The following is a 16,924-nucleotide window of genomic DNA, read 5'->3' on the forward strand; positions in this document are numbered from 1 at the left end:
AACTTCCGGTATCGTTATTATTCCGATATGCTAAAGTCCCGTCCTACAGGCTTGTTTACAATGCATAACATTCCTATATGATACTTATCAAGTTCTTTTGGTTTATTTTCAATTAAACTACACGTTTGAATTGTTTAATTGTCTTTTGTAAAAATGACAGATATTGGCTATCATACATTTTATGGAAATAGATTTTTTTTCATGCATATAAAAAAAAAAATTTAAGAGATAAACATTAGGGAAAAAATGATTGACGTGAGCGGAGAAAAAACATAATATTCACGGCGCTTGCAATCTTACCAGCTGTCAGCCATCGATTGTGAGAATTTTTTCCTATTTTACAAGCAGCATTTATCGTAATTAAGATTAATTTTCACCTTCTGCACGAAATTACAGTATTGCTAACAAGTTTCTTGCAAATCTGATTGGGAATGGATAGTAACATTCGTTACAATATGGTACGTGTCATGAATGTTACGGGACACCGTAAATATTTCATCTTTTGAGGGCACATAATTCGCTCCTCCTCACGTAGTGCTTTGTGTTTCCTTGTCATCTGACAAACATCTTAGCATTTTCGTTGAATGCATTTTTAAACAATATCTAGAAATATAATGTCACAAAACTAATAATTACGCGTTGACTAAGTACAAAAAATGTATGCATACATTGATCTTCCTTGATTATCACTTGTTTTACTACAATAAACTGAAAAATGTCCATGCCTACGCTGTCACAAAATTCGTTCCTATTAAATGAGTTAATGATTGTGATTATATTTTCTATGGTTATAATTGATATGTAAAAGAGAGTTAATAGAACGTAAAGGTGCATTGGAATTATTTTATAATTAACGTTTTTTATTCAATGTTCTCCTTTTGCTGATACTCTTATAAGAAAGAAAGAGAGAGAGAGAGAGAGTGAGATAAGTGAAAGTAATATTTCATTGCTTTTCACATATAGACATTAAGTTACTAATTTAATGTGGAATATCTAAATACAACATTCTAGCCATCCCAAACAAATGATGATACAAATGGGGAAGCATCTATACGTAACGAAGTACCTTCATTGACTGTAACACTGCCTACCGTACAAGGAGGTATGCTTAGTCATTCCAATAACGCATCTATGGCTCAGGCTACTGTTACTACTAGAATGGTAATTTATCTATTCGATGTACATTATTATTATATGAACTTTAACTAACACAGTATTTATTGTAATAGGCCGATGGTGAAGAAATACCACCACCGAAACCAGATTTTTCAGCACCACCTCCTTACGAAGTAGCTACTAAACTACCTAGCTATGAAGAAGTACAACGCGAAAAGACATTACAAGGTGAATCTCATCCTCAATTGCACGTGGTAAGCATATTCTCCGGAATATTATTTATCAATCTTATAATTGAGTTTTTCTATTTTTGGAAATGTATCTTTATGATCTTTGTATTTATACTTTGTACAGCCTGGCAGTATCAGACCACCACAACAACCATTGACAATTCTTGCTATAGACACAGAAGCTACAGAAGGAGATCCAGAAAGTGGATTACTTGGCACTGATTTTATGTTTTTTACAGCATTTTTGGGTAAAATATATCTTTATTATTATTATTTTTTTTTGTTTAATCATTTTTACAGAAATAAAAATAATATATGTATGTATACATCAACGTTAAATTGTATACTTTAGTTAAATTATGGAAACCCTAGGTCTTCTTATCCGAAATAACTAGGCATTTTTGGAAAAGCATATAAAAAGAATTTTATTATAAATCAAAACTAGTAGTTTGACTAAATAACGAGATTATATATGAATTCACAAGAAGCCAGTAATTAAAGTGTGGGTACGTTGAAAGTCGATAAAACAGTACAAATAACAGAATTTGTTTTTAAAGGATAGACAAAGTTAAGAACGATTTTAAGAACATTTATTTTCTTTTCGTTTTCATAGTTTTCAAAGAAAACTTAATATAATCCCTTAGATCAGTAGAGAAATGTTATCTCAAAATTAACAAAATAAGCCTTTAAATGAAGAAACACATATTTTATGTCTTCTAATTTACAATAGCGCAGTATAGTCAAGTATTGAAACGAAATCAAAGAATATTTTTCTTATACTTGAGATCTTAACTACTCTGCCTCTTAAAAATGTATGTATTACTTATATTAGTTAAAGTACTTTATTTTGCTTTCTTTCATAATTAAACAGGTCAGTATAATTATTTCTGAGAGTTTAGTTAGTTATTTAGCGAATTAATGAATTAGACAAAACAATGCTAACACATATATTATTCTAATTATGGTTACAGTTGCTTTCTTATTCAACTGGATTGGATTTCTTCTTTTGATGTGTTTTTGTCATACAATTGCTTCTCGTTACGGAGCATTATCTGGTTTTGGCCTTTCATTGACAAAATGGACATTGATTGTTAAACATTCTACCGATCTTGCCTCGCGAGAAAACTCATGGCTATGGTGGTTGATAATGGCATTTGGTTAGTATAATTAATAACTTTTAAATTAAATGATTAAATGCTAATGGATTTAAAATTATAGGTCTCCTAATTTGTGTACGCGCCATCATCCAGTATTTGAACATCAAACGTGGATGGAGACTACTTTCTGGTAGTGCGCAAGAACGCTTATTATTTTTCTATTAAGTTTTTAAACCATGCACTTTTATCCATCTTGGCTTTAGAAAAAAAAAAGCAAGCAGCATTTCTATCTGGGGTTGTACTTGTATAATATATAATCGACACCCATTAAAATGAATACTTTATATAGCTCTTATATTAATCAATCGTAATAAACTAGTACAGACAAATTTTCAATATAATTTGCCTAATACACTTCTTAGCAAGAATAATAAAAATCAAAGTGTATAATAAGGCAAATTAATAAAGCAAAGAAGTCAAAGTAAAATTAGTTTGCGCACACTACCCAATTGTTACAAAAGTAGAAGAAAATCTGTACATTTTTATTGTTCAACTGGCACGGTACAATGCTTCAACAAAAAAAAAAAAAAAAAAAAAGAAGAAAAGACAAAAATTATTTGTGCATTGTTTTGTGCAATATTGTTCAAGATATCAATGATTATATGATGTGTGCTATAAATAAAAGTATTACTCATAAATATGATATTATGAGTGAGAGAATTGTTTAAAGGCCGAGATATACGAGAATTGCTTAGAAAAAAAAAAAAAAATAACAGAAAAAAGAAAAAAAGTATTGAAAACAAACAATAGATTATTAAGTACAGAAGGAAACATTTTTGATAGTGATATTGTGCAATACACACTAGTACTAGATAGCTTTTAGATATTTCACTATATATGATTCTTATAATATCCCAGTAAATAATTGCTTGTTTACATTTAATGAGAATATATATATATGTGTGTATATATATATATATATATTTTCTATATATATATATATATGTGTATAGACAGAATTCCTGCCGAATTCATATGTATAGGTTATCAATATAATTATTATACACGAATACATTAAAATTATTATTATTATTATACATAACGGTATGCATTATTTGTTATTTTCTCTAACATTTCATTATTATATTTCTATTATGAATAGAAGAGAACGAGAGGACACAAATGGATGAATAGAAAAAAAAAAAAAAAAAAAGAATACACATGAAATTTTTTGTTTAGAGTTCAACACTTGCTGAACTAATTCTCATTGTTGAGAAAATTAATTTATATCTCATATTATATATATATATATATATTTATACATATATAAAAAATATATTAAAGTCATAATATAATTAAATTACTATACTCGTTATTAAAAAAACAAAATAAAATCTACAATTATTATAATACAATTCATACATTATCAATCCTTGAGGTCCCATGGTGTAATGGTTAGCACTCTGGACTCTGAATCCAGCGATCCGAGTTCAAATCTCGGTGGGGCCTCTCTCTCCTATTAATAACATTTTTTTTTCCTAATAGTAATTTAAATTGTGATAGTTAATTTTTGTAAATAGGTTATTAAAGACCTAACCTTTAATACGATATTAAAAAACGATAAATCAAAATGTATTCATACGTTTATTTGATGGACTCATTTTTCATATCAGACAGAGTTAGTTTGTTTTATTTTTTACGACGATGTTGCCATCTATCTCAAGGAAAAGTAATAATAACACAGTGCGATATGCATCGATGAAGTGGAATCGTTGACATCGTTCATGGTTTAGCTGTTGTAACGAAAACTTCTGAAGTGTTGTCATCTTTGAATTTTTATATTTAATGTAAATAATAATTAATTGCACAGACAATTCATTTTAATCAAATATTATATGTATTATTAAACTTATTTATAAAATAATTTTATATTTCTTTTCACAATATTTTTACTATGACATGTTAATCATTCAAAAATTACATATAAGTATAATTTTCAACTTGACGAAATAAAACATGAAGCGTCCATTGGAAGATCAAATGAATAAGTTTGAAAAGAATCCATTAGTGTTTCTAGATATTGCGATTGAAGAAGAAAAAGGTATTTAGGAATAGAAATATTAAATCATTTCGAAGAAGAAAAGGGGAAAATTATTGTATTCCTTATTATTAATATTTAACAATTATTTGATTGTTTCTCATTCATAAAATTGTTGATACGTTTAATGCTTGATAAATATTATAAGATTAATATTACTTATGCGTTTTTATTATTTCATAACAATTTAGTTGGAAGAGTTGTAATAGAATTATTTAAAAATGTTGCACCCCGAACTGCTGAAAATTTTCGTGCTTTGTGCACTGGAGAAAAGGGAAATGGCGTTAATAATAAGAAATTACATTATAAAGGATCAATATTCCACAAGGGTATGCATTACAATAATCATTTTCAAATGGCATATGTTTTCTATTTATTAAATTTGCTTATTTGATTTCAGTGATACCACAGTTTATGATTCAAGGAGGAGATATTATTAATTTTAATGGAACAGGTGGTGAAAGTATATATGGTCCTCACTTTGAGGATGAATCTTTTGAAATTTCACATTCGTCTGGAGGATTATTGAGCATGGTAAATGAAGGTCAACCTAATAGTAATAGTTCTCAATTCATCATCACTACTGTTCCTTGTATGCATTTAGACAATACCAATGTAGTTTTTGGAAAAGTTATCAAAGGTATGGGAGTAGTACTAGAAGTTAACAATGTACCGGTTGTCAAGGATCAACCTGTTGAGGTAATCAATTATTCCCTTATGATGTAATTAAGGTATCATCAGTCACAAAATATCTTACATAAAATTATGACTTTATTTAGAAAATTCAAATAACTGATTGCGGAGAATTGATAAGAGGTGAAAGTTGGAATTTGGAGGAAAATGATGGTTCCGAAGATGTTTATACACCATGGCCAGAAGACTGGAATTATGAATTGAGTACTGATCAATTGACTGTAAGCATTGATTTTAGATAAATTTGATCTATATCGTGTTTTCATTATTTTTTTAATTTTATTTTATTTTATATAAAATTATGAAAGCTTTAATAATGAACAAAATTTGTAGTACAAATATGTCTCGGATGTTGTTAGAAAAATAAAAGATTCTGGAAACCATTATTTTTCAATGAATAATTATGTAGATGCTGGGAGAAAATATAAGAAAGCATTACGTTATTATGAATGGATGATAAAAATGAAAAACATGCCTGATACTATGGAAGATTCTATGAAGGATCTTAAAGTAACAATAATGCTTAATCTTGCTGCTGTACAATTAAAGAAAAAAGATTATCGCAGCACGGTTAAATTATGTAGCGAGGTAGGTTTTTTCTTTCTTTTTTATTGTTATATGAAATATTTATATTTTATATTTAATTTCGATATATTATTTAGGTCTTGGATATAGATAAATCAAATGGTAAAGCATATTTTCGAAGAGGACAAGCACACGTGGGTCTAAATGAGTACGATGTCGGTTTAATGGATTTAAAACGTGCACTTGCAGAATGTCCCAACAATAAAGATATTATAAAGGAAATTGAAAAAGTGAAAAAAATCATGAATTCCTATTTAGTAGTAGAAAAAGCTACATTTCAACGAATGTTTAAAAATAAATAATCATTTGAATAATTTACCGTGTCAGGATAATAAATTTGATGATAGTAAAGGAATACACAAACATGACAATTATTATGTGTCTGAAGTACAAATTAGTATAAAAAGGAATAAATTCACACATAGCCTATAGTTTTGTCAACTGTAAAAAATATTTGCCAATACCGTTGAAGTACTTGTAATCGTAAATATAATAACAAACGTTTAAGAAATAAATGCCAGATACAAATACACAATTTTTACGATTCAGCAGACTATATATAGATGATGCTTTATATGAAATAAATAAAATATATAGGATGTAAAATAAATACAAATTTTTTTATGTTTTATAAATTCATGTACTTTTTTGTTCTTTGATTGCTCATTTGTATCTATTCAACTTAATGCTGACAGAATATTAAAATATTAGATTATATTTGTATAATGAACTAATATCATGCAATGAAAAACATAGAAAAGCAAGTGAGTAATTCTAACATGGCGCACACTGCTGCTTTACATTGATATTACTTGTAATATTTACGACGATGTATATGAAGACGTTTTTTATTTCTAATATATAATAATAATAAAACATAATTAAATATAATAGAGATAAAATATAAATAAAATAAAATAATAAACGTTTCACCGAGTAAGATGTTTGTAACATTCTATCATTTTATAGATATTCAAATCCATGTACATTTTTTCACCTATTAATAACACATTGTATAAATGAATATTTTATATCTTAAATATGTTAAATTTTAATACAGTAAATTATAAGCGGTCACAGCATATAAAAATGAGATTAATGAAATATTCAAACATATATACACTCTTTCTGAGTATATATTTTTTTGAAAAAGCAGTGCTTGTGTTTGTGTGTGTGTAATTATTATATTTATGTGCTTACAATTCACCACGTGAAAGGTGTACAGAAGACAGGCAAAACTGTATTAATGCTAGATTATTAAAATAAAAATATAATTCTATTGTTTAATAATATCGATCGTTAATTTTCAGTATAACATGCATACCTACATAACAATTCTATAATTAATTAATAAGTAATATGTTTAAATATGCGAACTATAAGTTCTATTGACTAGAGAATAAAAGTCTTATGCCTCTATCTAGCTGACAATTCACTCAGTTCGTTTATAATAATATTACTGACTTGTTATTATCATTGGAATCGATTATTAAATAAATAATAAATAAATTAATAAGTTATAATTATAAATTTGTTAAATCTATAATTATGTGGTATTTTCTAGCATTAAAAAATGTTCATATGAATTAAAATTCTATCTTCATATACACAATAGCTAATTATTTCGGAAAATTGACAAATGGCATTGACCATTATAATGTCAAATGTGCAGAATTGCTTTTTCTGTACAATCAGATATTCGATTAAATTCTTTTTAAAGAAACGAGATCTTTTTTTTTTTTTTAATACCGAGTGCTAGGAATGTTTATTTTGTACATCAATAAACTGTCCTGTACTTAAATACATGGACGGCAAATTTGTTCAATTGCTTTTATAAGTGCAATTAAACTTGCAGATCAACGATTAATTGCTTATAAGTATATACTTTTAGTTTTCCTTTAACTATGTTAATTATATTATTTAAAAGGATGTGTGGCAGCTTTTTAATTCCTGATCGGTATTTTATCATTTTTAAAAAATGGTAAAAAAAGCGCTGCTACTGAACATACATCGATTTTTATAATACTACTACACATATCATATGTCACTAAGGCTACGAGATTAGGAGGAGACTAGGAGCCTCAATTATTTACAATATTCATTTTCTTTTTCATATTTATCAATCATTTTGCACAGAGAGCAATATTTTTCCAAAAATTAAATTCACTTTTCGTAGCTTATTATTGAGACATACAATTATAGGAGGAGCTTCTAACGATTCAATCATATTTAATCAGCATTTAATGCTTCTTTTTGAAAATCGTTGGTATTATTTTGTTTTTCATCATCTGCTACATTTGGAATCGAATTTTCAGTTTCAATAAGATTATGCAATTCCTTGCACAATGTTTCTTCGCAAACCTCACCTCCGATCTCGTTATTATCAATTATTCCTTCATATTCATTTGTTATTTTACTATCTACTACTACATCTCGGAATTCTGGCTCTACGATTTCTTCACAGCTCTTAAACATATCTGGATGTTCAGTAGAATTAAGAATTTCTTGATTTTCATTAGAATTTAAAATATCGGTGTTTACTTCGTCATCGGTTGTATCGGTCGATTGAGATACTTTTTTAAGAACACTATCTACTAAATTGGACGCAAAGCTTTTGCTTTCATTTCCCTCATGTATTGTTTGATGTATTGGCAAAGATTGAGGTCTATTAGGTCTAGCGTAAGGAAATGTATTTTCTTCGCCAGCTGGTGTATGAACAGCTGAAATTTCTGTTTGAGTTGCAACTCCATGATCAACTAGTATTGTTTTCGGTTGCATAGTTGACATACACCGTCTTATTTCTGACATTGAATCTTGTAATTGTTGTACCTATACACACATATCTAAATTATTATTCATATATAATAATATAACAATGATCATGCAATCGATGCGATTCTAAATAAGAGGGTGGGAGAAGGAAGAACAAAAAATAAATAATAATTATCATACGAATTATTTATATTATGATATGAGCTTACCTGTGTATGCAATAAATTACACGTTTGCGCTAGATTTGTTACGACATCTGCATTCGGTTGTGCAGTAGTTTCGCTTTCATTACTCGCATTTTCGCGATTACCTCCCGGCTGTAAGCTAACAACCTTTTTCCATAATGCATTAATAGCTTGCATTTGCAGCAATTGTAGTTTATGTTCGCTTTCCAATGCAGTTCTTGTTGCTTCCATATCGGTGGATAATTTTCTAGAATATTAATAAGATACATTTAATAACGTAATCAATATTTTGGTTTAATATAAAAATCAAACAAAACTCTTACTGAATATATTTATTCGTTCTCATCATTTCTATAGACTTTAGTATAGTAGTTGCTTTTTTATTAAGATTTCTAGTATGATATCCCCTCCACATTCTTTGAATACAAATTGCTGCTTTCTCGGTACGATCTTGATCTTTATTACTATCCTCTTGCCGTCTTTGTATTGCTCTACTTCTAATGCTATCCAATTTTGCTTGACATACTTCACTATCTTCGTCACTACTAAGTGCCGCGTTATCTCCATCTCCGTCTTTTCCTCGTTTTATTAAGCTAGATTTATTTCTATCACATGCACTTTTAGGTCTTTGTATGTTTCTTCCTAAATAGGGTGAACCTTTCGAACTACGTTTAACAGGTAATGTTTTGCTCTGTACATAATTGTTGATTTTCACACTGTGAGGACATTTTCCATTAGCATTCGTAATAATTGGTTTGGCTATACTCGGTTTTCCAATAGAGCAATTAGTTGCAGAGTTACTCTTTACAAGTGCGTTTGCTTTCAAAGCACCAAGATTCGTTTTTGCCATAGGATTTACCGTATTTATTATAGGAATCGCTTTTGCATCTCCATCTGTAGAAGTTTTTGCAGGAATAGTTATTTGACATGGTGAATTTAATTTACTTGGTGGAGTTTTAGGTAAAACTTTAGATAATCCTGAAGGTGGTCGAAAATCTGGACTCATAAGAGATTCTGGAACCGGCACCAATTTTGTAGCAGCTTGTAAAGGACTTGACGTTTCTATAAAACAAAATGATTTTTATACTATTCTAATTTGAGCAATGTAAAAATGTCAAATTTTATTTATAATTTTACCTTCCATATCTTCTAATCCAGAATTATTAATTGTTTTGTTATTTAAAGTGTTACAAAGCATATTTGGATCTAAACTTTGTGTCATCAATGATTCGTGATCATTACTAAACATAGGATGACAGGAAGAAACCATAGCATCTGTATGGCAACTGGAAACCATTCTATCTGGTGACCTCATTCTTATAGAATTTCTTGATGAATCTAATAAAATGTAACGATGTTAGGAATGTATAGTATGAGCTACAAATATAATAAATACATTCGTATAATGTACAGCTAACAATTGTTATCAATTGCTAACAAAAGCGTGCAAATGAAACCACGATTAGTAATTTTAATTTGAGGCACTAAAATGAAACAATTTAGATAGAATGTTGAAATATATCAAATATTGATTTTTTTATACTGTTAAATGCACCTAGATAGCTTACAACATTGTCTTTGCTTTCATTCACCAAATTCATTTGCTCTATAAGCTTAAAAAAAGCAATTGCTTAAAAAATACTATGCTTGAAAGATACGGATGTGTGTAGGATGGGGGAAAAAAAAACAAAACTGGAAAATTATTTGATAATAAATATTTTTTTTTTCAAATTTAATAAATAATATTGAATTATTATATTGAAAGTAAATGTAAGTAAGCCTAACCTTGGTAAATTTTTATTAAAGTTGTAATTATATTGTGATTGATATCAATTAAAATGATTAACATTTGAATCAAATTTTAATATATTTGTTAATAGAAATGATTTCTAATCTATCACTTGAATAATTCCTACACACATCTATCACGTAACCATAGAATATATATATATATATATATAAATTAAAATCTGCTCTTTGACTTAGGGTACCTTTGCAAGGTGAATGGCAGACACAGTATTTAGCCTCATAAAATTTTGGTGATTGTAAGCATTTATCTTCATAGTATGTCAACATTGGTGTAACTAGAGAAAACAGATTATGACTAAGGACGTACGTACATATTATTGCTATGGTTGCATCCTACTATTATAAATTAAAGATAGCTTAGCAAATCCTAATAATTGTTAACGAAGAAAAAAGGTGAATTTTGCATATAATATAATATAATAAAAGTAATAAGAGACAATGTGATAAAAACTCACTAGGCCTTCTTGGAGAACTTGTCCTGTTATGATTAAGTCTACGTCTAGCAGCAGGAGAAGGAGTTACTCCGACGCTACTTAAGCTATGTACACTTCCTGTGTCACTCTGTTGACTGAGTTGTTGCTGATGATGTTGTGCTTTACTCAAAATTAGCCTAAGTTTCCTGTCAGTATCATTCTCTAAAGATTCCCCTGAAAGGGGACAGACGGATGCTAAATACTGAGCAAGAAGTGCATGCTCACCGACACGAAATTGTCTTCCTCTTCCTTGAGAATACAGCCATTCTGCTTTCAAACTATGTCAAAATGATTTCCATTAAATAATTAATTATTTAATATAATATTTGTACTTAATATTTGATTAACTAATGTGTCAAATGTATCTGTATTTCTAAATATACCTACCTTTCTAAAGGATCCACTGCATAACCATCAATTGATTTGAGACTCATACACCAATTGATAACAAATGGACGATAATCGAATCCACTATAAACTATGTGTTAAGAATAATATGCTATTTATTTAAATACTAAAAGCAGCATTTATGTTTTACTTGCATCTAGCGCTCTTGGATAATATATATATATATATATATTGTTATAAATTTCATTAGAATTCTAAGAATTATAAATGACATCAAGAAATAATGTGAGGAATTTAATCACATACAAATAAAACTCGATTAAAACTAAGTGTCGATTGATAAATAAGGCAAAATTATAATGCTATTGAAAGGATACATACTATTACCTGTTATACTGACACACGGATTATTAGCAATTGAAAAGTTGACCAAATTCTTTAAATTAGCTAAATGAGACATTTCATTCAAATCTGTAATGCTGTTATTTGCTAATGTAAATGTTTCTAATGAGGTAGGTAAATAGCGCTCGCATTGCCTTAACGTGATTATGCGATTATTATGCAAGAAAAGTTCCTAAAACATAAACAAATATAATAATAAGAAGAAAACAAAGAAAAGAAAAATGCATGCGAACGGACATGATTAAAAAAAAAAAACAAAAAACAAAGAAAGATTAAGAAGACATCGAGTAGTTAAATTTGTATACCTTAAGATTACGCAAATATGAAATATCAGAAATGTGACTGATACTATTTTCAGATAAGTCTAGATGTTCCAACTTCGTATTTGAATGTAAATGTTCAATAGACTGAAAGCGTTGCATTAATATTATTATTAATATTATTATTATTTTACAAGTTAGAACATAATATACATTTATTTGACACGAGCTTACTTACCTTTATATTATTACCTGCTAAACACAATGTTTGTAAGTTAATCATTTCTTTGATACCCTCTATCGTTAATATACCATTATTAGCTAAATTAAGCGTTACAAGATTATGTAATTTGGATACGCCATACATTCGTAGTAATTGGTTTCTTACTATTGAAAGCTGAAATTGGTTAACATTACAGTAATTATGTATTATGTATAAGATTAATTCACATTTGCTATACCCAATAATAATGCTTATAGCAAAAAGATATCAAAAGAATTACTTACTATACAATGCATCTAGATATTATCGTAAACATTTAATTAAAGCAATAATGAATACCTTATTAATTCTGTGATATGAGTCAAGATTATCAAGACGTTGAAGCTCATTATCATCTAAGATTAAAGTACTGATTTCAGCATCCGATGGACATCGAGCAAGCTTCTTAAGATTTTGACCGCTTAAATCAAGCGTATCGCATACCAAGGATTCTAAAGTTTAAAATATTATTTTTAATAAGCGTTATAATTAAAGGAAAATGATAAAAGACAAATGTGAAATGTCAAAAAAAAAACACTTGACATACAAAGATGAAATAGTTATGTTACTTGCATGCCAAAAATCAATTATAAGCTTGTACATTACACAAAAAGTAAAATCTAACAACGTTATGGAAAAATCTGTCTAATTTCAAATGATGTTTACTAAATAACATAGACATCAATTTTTACTAAACACTAACCCGTTGAAGCCATGATGATTACAATAACTCATAGACGCTATAAAGATGTCCTCGCGATCACTGTCCACTCAATAACATATATGTACAGGTAGAACTTTTAAAACTTATCACTTCTATTTCATTTTCAGTATTTAATTATTATGTACATATGATCTTTACTATATAAACACATTGATCAAAAGTAATGCTGGTGCATAGACAAGGCATACATTATCAATGAGAAAACAATTCAAAGATAACAAATTCATTCTCTTATGTTTACTTATGATTATAAATTTAAGATTACATTTATATTATCACTATATAATTAAGATATGTAATTATATGGTCACTAATGAATAGTTTCTGTCTTATTTATAAGATTATGTGTTTATTGATTTTAAAATTATGCGATCAAAAAATCCAGATGGCGCTGACTAACTGCAGAGTAATAATCGTGGAGTGGGGGTTCCTTCCCATGCGACAGTTTTACCTTTCATTAGTTGTATGTATGTATATATGTGTCTATATATGTAGTGATGAAATTTAATTTCATGTCATAGCTAAAATGTCAATATTTTTAATTGCGAATATAATACGGCTAGTGTTCGAATCTCCTATGATAGAAAAGTGTTTTTCTTTTTCCAAAGATTTCAGCACATTTCGAAGTTTTAAAGTCTAAGATTTGCGAATGAAATAAATAAAAAAAAAACAAATGAATGAATTTGATTTGAAACAATGGTAATATTATAATGGTATATTTAATTATAATCACAAAAGATGCAAAAACCGAATGTAATTCATTTAATAATTGATCAAAATTAAATTAAACATGTAATATTTAATTATTAACCCGTAAGCAAAGATTCTATTTTACCGATTAATAAATATAATAAATTTCTATTTTATCGACTCTTGATAATGACAGAATCATTTTATTTAATGACAATAAAAAATATCTTTCTAATATAGATAATTGACTGATAATTCTACCAACCATCGGTAAAGTAGATTTCTATTTATGATCGTTCAATTTTTCCTTTCTATTTGAAAATAAATTACAATGCAATTTCTTTCAGATTACTTTATTCATTTTGATTTATTATTTCAGATTATTACTTATTTTAGATACTTGAAACTTACTATCGGATAGTGACACACATTGTCAAACGTTATATCTACCAGCAAGAAGTATAAGATCGACAAACTAGAAAAAAAAGAAATGTTTTTTTTGTTTTAATCGGAAAGATATCATGTTCTATTTATTTCTTTTGCGTACGTAATAAACATTAGTCGCGATGTTGAGTTCAACATAGCTGAAAATCTCTTCATATTAACAAGATGATGAACAAAAACTTGAGAAGATTAAACAAAACTCATCCTTTGATCAATCATACGATTGTTTTGCATGAATAATAGATGCAAACAATGACAAATATCGATGCTTAAATAGAGAGAGAAAAAAGAAAATAATGGCCGATTATAAGTTAAACTAGGGGATGATGTCGCATGCGATTAGTCTGGTGTCTCGTTAACTGTCCGATTACGAGGACGTAGAGGTAGGAGAAAGATTGGTTCATCTAAGCAACAGGGTACGAGCTACTTGTCTAACGTATTATTAGGTGGGTGCTTCGAAGAGGTGGGTTGGAGTAAAAGGGTGATACATGGCTTACCAGCAGCCGACGACGACGCTGGTATCGACCGGTCGCATACGTTTAAACATTCGCTTACCTAGATGCACCAACTACACAGAATGATGTCCGGATAGAACAACGGACGAAGACAATTCGTAGAGTGATTAGTAGACGATCCATAGAAATACGAGAATTCTTCTTGTACGCCGTCCCTTTGATCTTTTGATCTCTCCGATTGAAAGATTGAAAGTTCGATGTACGGTAAAATAAAAGAAAGAAAAAAAGTACAAATACATGGATCAATTGTTATTATCTTAATTTTAAGACGAAAATGACATTATAAAATGACATTTGAAAATCATACGGTCGTTTAAATTGATTTTGTACAATTTCAATCCAATTTGATATCAGTATCATGATTATAAAGATAGAACGACTTTCGAATCGTAACCGAGTCTGCCAACCGGTACAATTTTAATTATCTCTACTCTGTCGATTTCATTAAGTTTTATCCCTCGCAGAGAGCTTTTAATTACTGTTCAGTGAATATATATCGAATAACGCAAGCGTCGTATATAAAGTTGCTTTACAGTGCACATCATAGTATCCCAGAGCTTGGTATCGACCTGCCCTTACTCTCTCATATGTATCTACTGTTTAAGGAATGCCAGGATACATACACTACCATTCCCTTGATTATTCGATTCGATTCCACGACATGTTTCAATATTAAGAGTTTATATCGTATATCTATTTTTTTTTTTTTTTCATATTTTTATATGAGAAAGTGAATGTGCAATCGTTTGTCTAAATGTCTAGTCTGCTACTTTCGTTGGAGAACGAATTTTACCCATGAGAAAGAACCTTTTAAGAGATAACTACTTATAGATATATATGCAGCATCATTTCATAGAAATATGTTTGATAAGAAATACATTTAGTGAATAGAAATAAAATGGATGGAAAAAGATCCTTTTTTTTTTTTTACACAAACATTCAACTGAAAAGATTTAAACGTGAGTTTTTAGTATCGTAAATGTATACAATATCAGGAGTATATATCAAAATCGAAAGGTGATAATGTTGATTGATAGGGAACAACCTCTCTAAAGTAGAAGAGAAAGCATTTCGCAAGTGAAGATCGATTATCCTATGTGCCATGGGTTGGACGCATCACCATTCGTTTTGATGAATGTCAATTGCATTGGTAAACACCTGTCATTCGGGCGTAACGTTGAAAGTTACGGGAATGAAAGTGGTTGGTAACTTTACAACACGTATGAAGTGGCACATTTGAGTGGGGCCCTTTTCCAAGGATAAATTACAAAGCTTAGACTAAACTGTGTACAAACGAATAAGAAAGAAAATAGATCTGTAATTGAAAGATTTTAATGGTGGTAACATTTTATTGATTTATTAAATCAGTAATTTTTTTTTCTGTACATTTATACTATACTCGAAAATGAAAATTATTATAAATATTTTGTATACGTACATTTTCAATATTTATTTCATCCTATACATACATTTCATTTTTTTTTTTTTTTTTTAACAAATTACTCGATAAATCTAACAGACACTGTGTCAGAAGGTCCAAAAGAAAAGTGAATAATACTTAAACATGTAAATAAATGTAGATTGAATTTAGTACAGTCATTTGTCCGATAATACTTGCGTTACATAATTTACAATTACATTTGGATAGATCATGAGCAATACCGACCCTGGTCTCATTACAAGGAGGTTATTGTGTTTGAAAACCCATGAGTTAAGACTTTACTTCTATATTTATTTTTTTTAACAAATAATTTATTCAAAAGAAATATAACAAAATGAACACGGAAAATGAGAAGAGAAAGAGAGAACAAATGCAAAAGCCATGGAGCCTCAATCTCTCTATGGATTATCTTGTAAAAGGTACTTGCTGATGCACAAGGGTTGCCTTAGGCGTTTTGAATGGATAAGACAAAGAGAAGAAAGAAAAATAACAAAATATATTGGACAATATATATTGAGGACAAAAATAATCAAGATTTTTCTTAGCTTAACATTAATTAGAAAATAATTAAAGCGAAACAATGATTGACAGAATTATTTCAATAAAGTTATTATTATATGTTTTTCTTTCTTATCTAATATCATTGAGTTTTCTCGTCTCATATATCAAGAACTCGAAGACGTATATTTTTCTAGTTTTTAGAAACTAATCCTTGATATACGTCGATATGCACGTACCATTAACTAACTCCTCGAGGGTGTTAAAAGAGGATATAACATT

The 16,924-nt window shown here is 28.7% G+C and overlaps 3 protein-coding genes, 2 long non-coding RNA genes and 1 other non-coding gene across 12 annotated transcripts; 4 read left to right on the plus strand and 2 right to left on the minus strand.

The window, feature by feature from the left end:
- The first annotated feature begins 201 nt into the window (after positions 1–201).
- Ndfip (Nedd4 family interacting protein) lies at positions 202–3,545 on the plus strand. 3 transcript variants are annotated; one of them, XM_015318624.2, is made up of 7 exons: positions 225–319; positions 397–458; positions 1,012–1,161; positions 1,230–1,370; positions 1,471–1,594; positions 2,318–2,503; positions 2,565–3,545. In XM_015318624.2, exons 2-7 carry the CDS (start codon positions 432–434, stop codon positions 2,666–2,668), a joined length of 732 nt encoding a protein of 243 aa, XP_015174110.1. In that variant the 5' UTR covers positions 225–319; positions 397–431; the 3' UTR covers positions 2,669–3,545. The 3 variants fall into 3 exon arrangements, with proteins under 3 accessions (XP_089034538.1, XP_015174110.1, XP_015174102.1); XM_089178412.1 differs by lacking the exon at positions 397–458 and having other exon boundaries at positions 202–319; XM_015318616.2 differs by having other exon boundaries at positions 273–458.
- Positions 3,155–4,220, minus strand: LOC149033456 (uncharacterized). Its single transcript, XR_016178541.1, has 2 exons — positions 4,086–4,220; positions 3,155–3,981 (listed from the first exon to the last, which is right to left on the minus strand). It is a non-coding gene; the product is annotated as an uncharacterized LOC149033456 (long non-coding RNA).
- TRNAQ-CUG (transfer RNA glutamine (anticodon CUG)) lies at positions 3,881–3,952 on the plus strand. Its single transcript has one exon. It is a non-coding gene; the product is annotated as a tRNA-Gln (tRNA).
- Positions 4,221–4,265: 45 nt separating the features above from the next.
- On the plus strand, positions 4,266–7,111 carry Cyp40 (Cyclophilin 40). Its single transcript, XM_015333611.2, has 6 exons — positions 4,266–4,544; positions 4,733–4,870; positions 4,942–5,240; positions 5,321–5,455; positions 5,568–5,822; positions 5,897–7,111. Exons 1-6 carry the CDS (start codon positions 4,460–4,462, stop codon positions 6,119–6,121), a joined length of 1,137 nt encoding a protein of 378 aa, XP_015189097.1. The 5' UTR covers positions 4,266–4,459; the 3' UTR covers positions 6,122–7,111.
- Positions 7,112–7,899: 788 nt separating this feature from the next.
- On the minus strand, positions 7,900–13,271 carry Cep97 (centrosomal protein 97kDa). 4 transcript variants are annotated; one of them, XM_015333329.2, is made up of 12 exons: positions 13,034–13,271; positions 12,631–12,782; positions 12,307–12,465; positions 12,114–12,215; positions 11,784–11,980; positions 11,446–11,529; positions 11,041–11,336; positions 10,768–10,860; positions 9,914–10,114; positions 9,100–9,838; positions 8,801–9,023; positions 7,900–8,648 (listed from the first exon to the last, which is right to left on the minus strand). In XM_015333329.2, the coding sequence occupies exons 1-12, from the start codon at positions 13,044–13,046 to the stop codon at positions 8,049–8,051; spliced, it is 2,859 nt and encodes a 952-aa protein (XP_015188815.2). In that variant the 5' UTR covers positions 13,047–13,271; the 3' UTR covers positions 7,900–8,048. The 4 variants fall into 4 exon arrangements, with proteins under 4 accessions (XP_015188815.2, XP_089034521.1, XP_015188976.2 ...); XM_089178395.1 differs by lacking the exon at positions 13,034–13,271 and adding an exon at positions 12,904–13,011; XM_015333490.2 differs by lacking the exon at positions 10,768–10,860 and having other exon boundaries at positions 11,284–11,336; positions 13,034–13,260.
- Positions 13,272–13,549: 278 nt separating this feature from the next.
- LOC149033458 (uncharacterized) lies at positions 13,550–16,924 on the plus strand. 2 transcript variants are annotated; one of them, XR_016178537.1, is made up of 3 exons: positions 13,550–13,867; positions 14,124–15,662; positions 15,741–16,924. It is a non-coding gene; the product is annotated as an uncharacterized LOC149033458 (long non-coding RNA). The 2 variants fall into 2 exon arrangements; XR_016178539.1 differs by having other exon boundaries at positions 14,124–14,571; positions 14,635–16,924.

The sequence above is a fragment of the Polistes dominula genome, unplaced genomic scaffold, assembly GCF_049000335.1.
Source record: "Polistes dominula isolate Pdom_NZ unplaced genomic scaffold, Pdom_raw_medaka contig_373, whole genome shotgun sequence".
Taxonomy (NCBI): domain Eukaryota; kingdom Metazoa; phylum Arthropoda; class Insecta; order Hymenoptera; family Vespidae; genus Polistes; species Polistes dominula.

Bases quoted from the DNA above. Each gene is read 5' to 3' on its own strand.
- Ndfip (XM_015318624.2), top strand. From the start codon at position 432: ATGGATAGTAACATTCGTTACAATATG. The intron at 459-1,011 runs GTACGTGTCATG...ACAACATTCTAG, and splicing joins GTAACATTCGTTACAATATG to CCATCCCAAACAAATGATGA. The intron at 1,162-1,229 runs GTAATTTATCTA...TTATTGTAATAG, and splicing joins CTACTGTTACTACTAGAATG to GCCGATGGTGAAGAAATACC.
- Cyp40 (XM_015333611.2), top strand. From the start codon at position 4,460: ATGAAGCGTCCATTGGAAGATCAAATGAATAAGTTTGAAAAGAATCCA. The intron at 4,545-4,732 runs GTATTTAGGAAT...ATAACAATTTAG, and splicing joins TGCGATTGAAGAAGAAAAAG to TTGGAAGAGTTGTAATAGAA. The intron at 5,823-5,896 runs GTAGGTTTTTTC...TATATTATTTAG, and splicing joins CGGTTAAATTATGTAGCGAG to GTCTTGGATATAGATAAATC.
- Cep97 (XM_015333329.2), bottom strand. The intron at 12,466-12,630 runs GTATTCATTATT...AACCAATTTCAG, and splicing joins CATATCACAGAATTAATAAG to CTTTCAATAGTAAGAAACCA. The intron at 9,024-9,099 runs GTAAGAGTTTTG...TTAATATTCTAG, and splicing joins AGAACGAATAAATATATTCA to AAAATTATCCACCGATATGG.